We start from the raw sequence: 9,660 nt of genomic DNA on the forward strand, positions 1-9,660 counted from the left end.
CCTCAGCAGGCCCAGGACCTGGGGATCACTCTCACCCCTCAGCAGGCCCAGGCTCAAGGGATCACTCTTACCCCTCAGCAGGCCCAGGACCTGGGGATCACTCTCACCCCTCAGCAGGCCCAGGCTCAAGGGATCACTCTTACCCCTCAGCAGGCCCAGGACCTGGGGATCATTCTCACTCCTTGGCAACCCCAGGACCTGGGGATCACTCTCACCTCTAAGCAAGCCCAGGATCTGGGGATCACTCTTGCCCCTCAGCAGGCCCAGGACCTGGGGATTACTCTCGCCCCTCAGCAGGTCCAGGCTCCGGGGATCACTCTCACCCCTCAGCAGGCCCAGGACCTGGGGATCACTCTCACCCCTCAGCAGGTCCAGGCTCAGGGAATCACTCTTACTCCTCAGCAGGCTCAGGACCTGGGGATCACTCTCACTCCTCAGCAGGCCCAGGCTCAACGGATCACTCTTACCCCTCAGCAGGTCCAGGACCTGGGAATCACTCTCACTCCTCAGCAGGCCCAGGCTCAGGGGATCACTCTTACCCCTCAGCAGGCCCAGGACCTGGGGATCACTCTCACCCCTCAGCAGGTCCAGGCTCAGGGTATCACTCTTACCCCTCAGCAGGCTCAGGACCTGGGGATCACTCTCACTCCTCAGCAGGCCCAGGCTCAGGGGATCACTCTTACCCCTCAGCAGGCCCAGGACCTGGGGATTACACTCGCCCCTCAGCAGATCCAGGCTCCGGGGATCATTCTCACCCCTCAGCAGGCCCAGGACCTGGGGATCACTCTCACCCCTCAGCAGATCCAGGCTCAGAGAATCACTCTTACTCCTCAGCAGGCCCAGGACCTGGGGATCACTCTCACCCCTCAGCAGGCCCAGGCTCAGGGGATCACTCTCACCCCTCAGCAGGCTGAGGACCTGAGGCTCAGCCTCCCCCCTCAGCAGGCTGAGGACCTGAGGCTCAGCCTCCCCCCTCAGCAGGCTGAGGACCTGAGGCTCAGCCTCCCCCCTCAGCAGGCTGAGGACCTGAGGCTCAGCCTCCCCCCTCAGCAGGCTGAGGACCTGAGGCTCAGCCTCCCCCCTCAGCAGGCTGAGGACCTGAGGCTCAGCCTCCCCCCTCAGCAGGCTGAGGACCTGAGGCTCAGCCTCCCCCCTCAGCAGGCTGAGGACCTGAGGCTCAGCCTCCCCCCTCAGCAGGCTGAGGACCTGAGGCTCAGCCTCCCCCCTCAGCAGGCTGAGGACCTGAGGCTCAGCCTCCCCCCTCAGCAGGCTGAGGACCTGAGGCTCAGCCTCCCCCCTCAGCAGGCTGAGGACCTGAGGCTCAGCCTCCCCCCTCAGCAGGCTGAGGACCTGAGGCTCAGCCTCCCCCCTCAGCAGGCTGAGGACCTGAGGCTCAGCCTCCCCCCTCAGCAGGCTGAGGACCTGAGGCTCAGCCTCCCCCCTCAGCAGGCTGAGGACCTGAGGCTCAGCCTCCCCCCTCAGCAGGCTGAGGACCTGAGGCTCAGCCTCCCCCCTCAGCAGGCTGAGGACCTGAGGCTCAGCCTCCCCCCTCAGCAGGCTGAGGACCTGAGGCTCAGCCTCCCCCCTCAGCAGGCTGAGGACCTGAGGCTCAGCCTCCCCCCTCAGCAGGCTGAGGACCTGAGGCTCAGCCTCCCCCCTCAGCAGGCTGAGGACCTGAGGCTCAGCCTCCCCCCTCAGCAGGCTGAGGACCTGAGGCTCAGCCTCCCCCCTCAGCAGGCTGAGGACCTGAGGCTCAGCCTCCCCCCTCAGCAGGCTGAGGACCTGAGGCTCAGCCTCCCCCCTCAGCAGGCTGAGGACCTGAGGCTCAGCCTCCCCCCTCAGCAGGCTGAGGACCTGAGGCTCAGCCTCCCCCCTCAGCAGGCTGAGGACCTGAGGCTCAGCCTCCCCCCTCAGCAGGCTGAGGACCTGAGGCTCAGCCTCCCCCCTCAGCAGGCTGAGGACCTGAGGCTCAGCCTCCCCCCTCAGCAGGCTGAGGACCTGAGGCTCAGCCTCCCCCCTCAGCAGGCTGAGGACCTGAGGCTCAGCCTCCCCCCTCAGCAGGCTGAGGACCTGAGGCTCAGCCTCCCCCCTCAGCAGGCTGAGGACCTGAGGCTCAGCCTCCCCCCTCAGCAGGCTGAGGACCTGAGGCTCAGCCTCCCCCCTCAGCAGGCTGAGGACCTGAGGCTCAGCCTCCCCCCTCAGCAGGCTGAGGACCTGAGGCTCAGCCTCCCCCCTCAGCAGGCTGAGGACCTGAGGCTCAGCCTCCCCCCTCAGCAGGCTGAGGACCTGAGGCTCAGCCTCCCCCCTCAGCAGGCTGAGGACCTGAGGCTCAGCCTCCCCCCTCAGCAGGCTGAGGACCTGAGGCTCAGCCTCCCCCCTCAGCAGGCTGAGGACCTGAGGCTCAGCCTCCCCCCTCAGCAGGCTGAGGACCTGAGGCTCAGCCTCCCCCCTCAGCAGGCTGAGGACCTGAGGCTCAGCCTCCCCCCTCAGCAGGCTGAGGACCTGAGGCTCAGCCTCCCCCCTCAGCAGGCTGAGGACCTGAGGCTCAGCCTCCCCCCTCAGCAGGCTGAGGACCTGAGGCTCAGCCTCCCCCCTCAGCAGGCTGAGGACCTGAGGCTCAGCCTCCCCCCTCAGCAGGCTGAGGACCTGAGGCTCAGCCTCCCCCCTCAGCAGGCTGAGGACCTGAGGCTCAGCCTCCCCCCTCAGCAGGCTGAGGACCTGAGGCTCAGCCTCCCCCCTCAGCAGGCTGAGGACCTGAGGCTCAGCCTCCCCCCTCAGCAGGCTGAGGACCTGAGGCTCAGCCTCCCCCCTCAGCAGGCTGAGGACCTGAGGCTCAGCCTCCCCCCTCAGCAGGCTGAGGACCTGAGGCTCAGCCTCCCCCCTCAGCAGGCTGAGGACCTGAGGCTCAGCCTCCCCCCTCAGCAGGCTGAGGACCTGAGGCTCAGCCTCCCCCCTCAGCAGGCTGAGGACCTGAGGCTCAGCCTCCCCCCTCAGCAGGCTGAGGACCTGAGGCTCAGCCTCCCCCCTCAGCAGGCTGAGGACCTGAGGCTCAGCCTCCCCCCTCAGCAGGCTGAGGACCTGAGGCTCAGCCTCCCCCCTCAGCAGGCTGAGGACCTGAGGCTCAGCCTCCCCCCTCAGCAGGCTGAGGACCTGAGGCTCAGCCTCCCCCCTCAGCAGGCTGAGGACCTGAGGCTCAGCCTCCCCCCTCAGCAGGCTGAGGACCTGAGGCTCAGCCTCCCCCCTCAGCAGGCTGAGGACCTGAGGCTCAGCCTCCCCCCTCAGCAGGCTGAGGACCTGAGGCTCAGCCTCCCCCCTCAGCAGGCTGAGGACCTGAGGCTCAGCCTCCCCCCTCAGCAGGCTGAGGACCTGAGGCTCAGCCTCCCCCCTCAGCAGGCTGAGGACCTGAGGCTCAGCCTCCCCCCTCAGCAGGCTGAGGACCTGAGGCTCAGCCTCCCCCCTCAGCAGGCTGAGGACCTGAGGCTCAGCCTCCCCCCTCAGCAGGCTGAGGACCTGAGGCTCAGCCTCCCCCCTCAGCAGGCTGAGGACCTGAGGCTCAGCCTCCCCCCTCAGCAGGCTGAGGACCTGAGGCTCAGCCTCCCCCCTCAGCAGGCTGAGGACCTGAGGCTCAGCCTCCCCCCTCAGCAGGCTGAGGACCTGAGGCTCAGCCTCCCCCCTCAGCAGGCTGAGGACCTGAGGCTCAGCCTCCCCCCTCAGCAGGCTGAGGACCTGAGGCTCAGCCTCCCCCCTCAGCAGGCTGAGGACCTGAGGCTCAGCCTCCCCCCTCAGCAGGCTGAGGACCTGAGGCTCAGCCTCCCCCCTCAGCAGGCTGAGGACCTGAGGCTCAGCCTCCCCCCTCAGCAGGCTGAGGACCTGAGGCTCAGCCTCCCCCCTCAGCAGGCTGAGGACCTGAGGCTCAGCCTCCCCCCTCAGCAGGCTGAGGACCTGAGGCTCAGCCTCCCCCCTCAGCAGGCTGAGGACCTGAGGCTCAGCCTCCCCCCTCAGCAGGCTGAGGACCTGAGGCTCAGCCTCCCCCCTCAGCAGGCTGAGGACCTGAGGCTCAGCCTCCCCCCTCAGCAGGCTGAGGACCTGAGGCTCAGCCTCCCCCCTCAGCAGGCTGAGGACCTGAGGCTCAGCCTCCCCCCTCAGCAGGCTGAGGACCTGAGGCTCAGCCTCCCCCCTCAGCAGGCTGAGGACCTGAGGCTCAGCCTCCCCCCTCAGCAGGCTGAGGACCTGAGGCTCAGCCTCCCCCCTCAGCAGGCTGAGGACCTGAGGCTCAGCCTCCCCCCTCAGCAGGCTGAGGACCTGAGGCTCAGCCTCCCCCCTCAGCAGGCTGAGGACCTGAGGCTCAGCCTCCCCCCTCAGCAGGCTGAGGACCTGAGGCTCAGCCTCCCCCCTCAGCAGGCTGAGGACCTGAGGCTCAGCCTCCCCCCTCAGCAGGCTGAGGACCTGAGGCTCAGCCTCCCCCCTCAGCAGGCTGAGGACCTGAGGCTCAGCCTCCCCCCTCAGCAGGCTGAGGACCTGAGGCTCAGCCTCCCCCCTCAGCAGGCTGAGGACCTGAGGCTCAGCCTCCCCCCTCAGCAGGCTGAGGACCTGAGGCTCAGCCTCCCCCCTCAGCAGGCTGAGGACCTGAGGCTCAGCCTCCCCCCTCAGCAGGCTGAGGACCTGAGGCTCAGCCTCCCCCCTCAGCAGGCTGAGGACCTGAGGCTCAGCCTCCCCCCTCAGCAGGCTGAGGACCTGAGGCTCAGCCTCCCCCCTCAGCAGGCTGAGGACCTGAGGCTCAGCCTCCCCCCTCAGCAGGCTGAGGACCTGAGGCTCAGCCTCCCCCCTCAGCAGGCTGAGGACCTGAGGCTCAGCCTCCCCCCTCAGCAGGCTGAGGACCTGAGGCTCAGCCTCCCCCCTCAGCAGGCTGAGGACCTGAGGCTCAGCCTCCCCCCTCAGCAGGCTGAGGACCTGAGGCTCAGCCTCCCCCCTCAGCAGGCTGAGGACCTGAGGCTCAGCCTCCCCCCTCAGCAGGCTGAGGACCTGAGGCTCAGCCTCCCCCCTCAGCAGGCTGAGGACCTGAGGCTCAGCCTCCCCCCTCAGCAGGCTGAGGACCTGAGGCTCAGCCTCCCCCCTCAGCAGGCTGAGGACCTGAGGCTCAGCCTCCCCCCTCAGCAGGCTGAGGACCTGAGGCTCAGCCTCCCCCCTCAGCAGGCTGAGGACCTGAGGCTCAGCCTCCCCCCTCAGCAGGCTGAGGACCTGAGGCTCAGCCTCCCCCCTCAGCAGGCTGAGGACCTGAGGCTCAGCCTCCCCCCTCAGCAGGCTGAGGACCTGAGGCTCAGCCTCCCCCCTCAGCAGGCTGAGGACCTGAGGCTCAGCCTCCCCCCTCAGCAGGCTGAGGACCTGAGGCTCAGCCTCCCCCCTCAGCAGGCTGAGGACCTGAGGCTCAGCCTCCCCCCTCAGCAGGCTGAGGACCTGAGGCTCAGCCTCCCCCCTCAGCAGGCTGAGGACCTGAGGCTCAGCCTCCCCCCTCAGCAGGCTGAGGACCTGAGGCTCAGCCTCCCCCCTCAGCAGGCTGAGGACCTGAGGCTCAGCCTCCCCCCTCAGCAGGCTGAGGACCTGAGGCTCAGCCTCCCCCCTCAGCAGGCTGAGGACCTGAGGCTCAGCCTCCCCCCTCAGCAGGCTGAGGACCTGAGGCTCAGCCTCCCCCCTCAGCAGGCCCAGGCTCAGGGGATCACTCTCACCCCTCAGCAGGCTGAGGACCTGAGGATCACTCTCACCCCTCAGCAGGCCCAGGACCTGGGGATCACCCTCACCCCTCAGCAGGTCCAGGCTCAGGGGATCACTCTCACCCCTCAGCAGGCCCAGGACCTGGGGATCACTCTGACTCCTCAGCAGGTCCAGGCTCAGGGGATCACTCTTACTCCTCAGCAGGCCCAGGACCTGGGGATCACTCTCACCCCTCAGCAGGTCCAGGCTCAGGGGATCACTCTTACCCCTCAGCAGGCCCAGGACCTGGGGATCACTCTCACCCCTCAGCAGGCTGAGGACCTGAGGATCACTCTCACCCCTCAGCAGGCCCAGGACCTGGGGATCACTCTCGCTCTTCAGCAGGCCCAGGCTCAGGGGATCACTCTCACCCCCCAGCAGGCCCAGGCTCAGGGGATCACTCTCACCCCTCAGCAGGTCCAGGCTCAGGGGATCACTCTCACCCCTCAGCAGGCCCAGGCTCAGGGGATTACTCTCACCCCTCAGCAGGCCCAGGACCTGGGGATCACTCTCACCCCTCAGCAGGCCCAGGCTCAGGGGATCACTCTCACCCCTCAGCAGGCTGAGGACCTGAGGATCACTCTCACCCCTCAGCAGGCCCAGGACCTGGGGATCACCCTCACCCCTCAGCAGGTCCCGGTTCAGGGGATCACTCTCACCCCTCAGCAGGCCCAGGACCTGGGGATTACTGTTACTCCTCAGCAGGTTCAGGCAAAAGGGATTACCCTTACCCCTCAGCAGGCCCAAATTTTGGGTATCACATTTCCATATGAGCAGACACAACAGACATCTAGGGCTCCTTTCACTCTGGAACAAGCCCAGCCATTCAGAATCCCTATGACCCCTAAATATGACCAGACACTAAAGGCATTTGTAATTTCTGAACAGACCCAAGGAATGCAAATTCCAACTATTGAACAGGCCCAGATACTTGGGGTCCCTATCACTGAAGGACAGGCAGAGACAAAAGTCACTCTCACACCACAGCAGCCCCAGGCATCTGGGGTTACTCTCACTCCTGAGTACCTTCCTGTATTGAAGCCTCCTCTCACTTCTGTTCAGGCTCAATCATTGCAGGACCGTCTTGTTCCAGAGCAGGCACAGGCATTGATGTTTACTCTTACACCTGAGAAAGCCCGGGCTTTGGGTATCACACTTACTCCTGATCGAGACCAGGCAGTAAGTATTGCCCTCACTCCTGATCAGGCCCAGGCATTAGGGATCGCTCTTACTGAGGAACAGGCCTGGAAATTGGGGGTTCCTATCACTTCAGAAAAGGTCCAAGAAGCATCAAATGTGATTACTCTTAAGCAGTTGCAAGCACTGGGGATCACTCCCTCTGGTCTGCAGGCTCAGGCACTTGGCAGTCATTTCACCCTGGAACAAGCCCAGGCATTGGGAATCCCTGTCACTCCAGAAGATGCCTGGCTGTCAGCCTTCACTCGTACTCCTGAGCAAACCCAGGTTTTGCCGTTTCCTATCACCTTAGAACAGGCTCAAGCACTGGGAATTCCTCTCTCTCAGGAACAGTTAGGGAAATTAAGAGTCCCTCTAACGTCAGATGAATCTCCCCTTACCCTTGAGCAAGTCCAACGATTCAGTGTCCCCTTCACCCCACGACAAGCCCAATCTGTGGGTACTACTCTCATGTCTGAGCAGGACCTGAAATCAAGAGCTCCTCTCACTGATGAGCAGCCCTCACAGCTGTGGGCAAGACCTTTTTCAGGACACACCCCAGAATCTGGGACCTTTTCTGTTACTGATGAATCCATCATACCAAGTGCTCCTCAAATTCCTGAGCAGATTGTCCTATCAGATCCTTCTACTCTTAGAACAGTCAGGGAACTGAAGGTTTCTCCTCCCACTGAGCAATCCATTACAACAAGATTATCTCCTAGCTCTGGGCAGTCTCTGGCTTTCTCTGTTCCTACTGCTGAGAAGTCTATATTTGGAGTATCTTCTACTCCTTTGCAGGTACCAAGGCCACCTCTCATCGAAGCCCCCCTTACCCCTAAGAAATCCCCAGGAATGGGGGTTCTCTTTGACCCTAGGAAGCCCCTGGCACCACAGATCATTCCTTCTTCTAGAAAGACTCTGGTGTACAAAGATGGATCCTTTCCTGCACAGTTCCTAGCACCAGAGATCCCTCCCACTTCTGGGCAGCTCTCAATACCTGGGGCTCCTCCCTCTCCTGAACAGCCCCTTGAATTCGAGGCCATTGGCTCTAGGCAGTTCTTCACATCTAGAAGCTCTCTGACTCCTAGGCTACCTCTGATATCAAAGACCCCTCCTTCCCCCAGGCAGCCTCTTGTAGCTAGAGCCCCATCCACCTCTAGACAGATTCCTAGTCTCTGGGCTCCTCTCTCTCCTGGGCAGCCCCCATTTCTTGGGGCCTCTTCCATTCCTGAAGAGCAGCTAGAATATGAACCCTTAACCCAGGCAACCCGACCTCCTGGTACCCCTGAGCAATCTCCCTATCTGTGGGCTCCGTCTACACTTGGGCAGCATCTAACACCGTGGACCCTTCCTGAGCAAGCTTCCACATTCAGGATCACTCCCACCCTTAGGTATCCCTCCACATTATGGGGTTCCACAACCCCTGTAAAGCCCCAGAAAGAACTGTCCTCTTCTGTCACGAAGAAAAGATTGGCAATGATTTCTTCTCTGAAATCTAAACTGCCATTAGTCCATCCCAGTGCTCCAGATACCACAGTACGTCAGACTCCTTTCACTACTAAGTTCCAAATGCCAGCGGTCTCTGACACTACTGAAGAAACCCAGATACTCCAAGATACTTTTGCCATGGAACCATTTAAAATATTTAAGTCCTATTTCACCAAGTACAGGACACCAGTATCACAACCTCCTTGCACTGATGAGGAGGCCCTTCCCGCTCTCATAAAGACTATAAGATCACTGCCTTCTCTTACTGCCCAACTACCCAAATCGTCACAGATCACACCTCCTGATTGGGACCAGAAATCCCGATTCCCCCCTATAGACAAGTCTTGGATACTGACTTCAGTTTTAGGTACCAAGAAAGCCAAGATGATGGTATCTCCTTCTACTACTCCCCAAGAGCTGGAAGAGAAGAGGTATTTTCTTGATGTGGAGGCTCAAAGGCAGAACCTGATACTATTAAATCAGGCCACAAAAACTTCTGGACTCCCTTCACAACTACATGCAACAGCCAGGACTCTCATCATAGAGACACTTCGCATGGATACAGTTCGGCTGGGATACCTGTTCCGCAAGTACATTGCCTATAGGCTGATCCAACGTGCCAGGTAGATGTAATTATTACGTGTCCAGTTTTCTGGTATAGTTTAGATTTCAAATATCTTCCTTCATTGCCATAAAACTATATATTTATCAAAATGTATGTTCTAAAAGAGTCTCTTATAAAACACCTATGAAAGAAGCTGGCAGGTGCCATGGTAGTTAAGGCACTAGACTCCCACATGACCAACCACGGTTCAAGTCCTAGACCTGGCAGCTTGCTTTCTCACTTTCCCTCTCTCTCTCTCACTCTGTTCCTCTCTGGTCAAATTAAAATTAAATAAATAAATAAGTAGGGGACTAGCAGTTCACATAATGGCTATGTCGCTGGACTCCCATGTGGTTGACCGTAGTTCGAGACCCAGACCCAGTGGCTTAAACTCACACTGGGTGTGTGTGCGTGTGTGCCCAAGATCCCGAGAGGAGGAGGGAGAAGGGATTGCAGCATGGCCATCCCCCCTGGGGGGGTGTAATTTCTCTCTTTCTATCTCTCTGTCTCTGTCTTTCTGATGAGCGCATGCACCCTATAGCAAAAACCTGGAAAAAAAAATAGATAAATAAAATAAAGTTAAGTAATTTTTTTTGAGTGGTTTTTGCTATAGGGTGCGTGCGCTCACCAGACAGACAGAGACA

The 9,660-nt window shown here is 61.3% G+C and overlaps 1 protein-coding gene across 1 annotated transcript in view; it reads left to right on the forward strand.

The window, feature by feature from the left end:
- The window catches only part of FAM186A (family with sequence similarity 186 member A), an 81,179-nt gene that overhangs the window by 29,495 nt on the left and 42,024 nt on the right, over positions 1-9,660 (forward strand). The window contains exons 6-7 of the mRNA XM_006168172.1: positions 10-873; positions 5,698-9,035. Coding sequence (XP_006168234.1) covers positions 10-873; positions 5,698-9,035 — 4,202 coding nt within the window. The remainder of the gene's footprint in view (positions 1-9; positions 874-5,697; positions 9,036-9,660) is intronic.

Source organism: Tupaia chinensis, unplaced genomic scaffold, assembly GCF_000334495.1.
Source record: "Tupaia chinensis unplaced genomic scaffold, TupChi_1.0 Scaffold145652_1, whole genome shotgun sequence".
Classification (NCBI taxonomy): domain Eukaryota; kingdom Metazoa; phylum Chordata; class Mammalia; order Scandentia; family Tupaiidae; genus Tupaia; species Tupaia belangeri.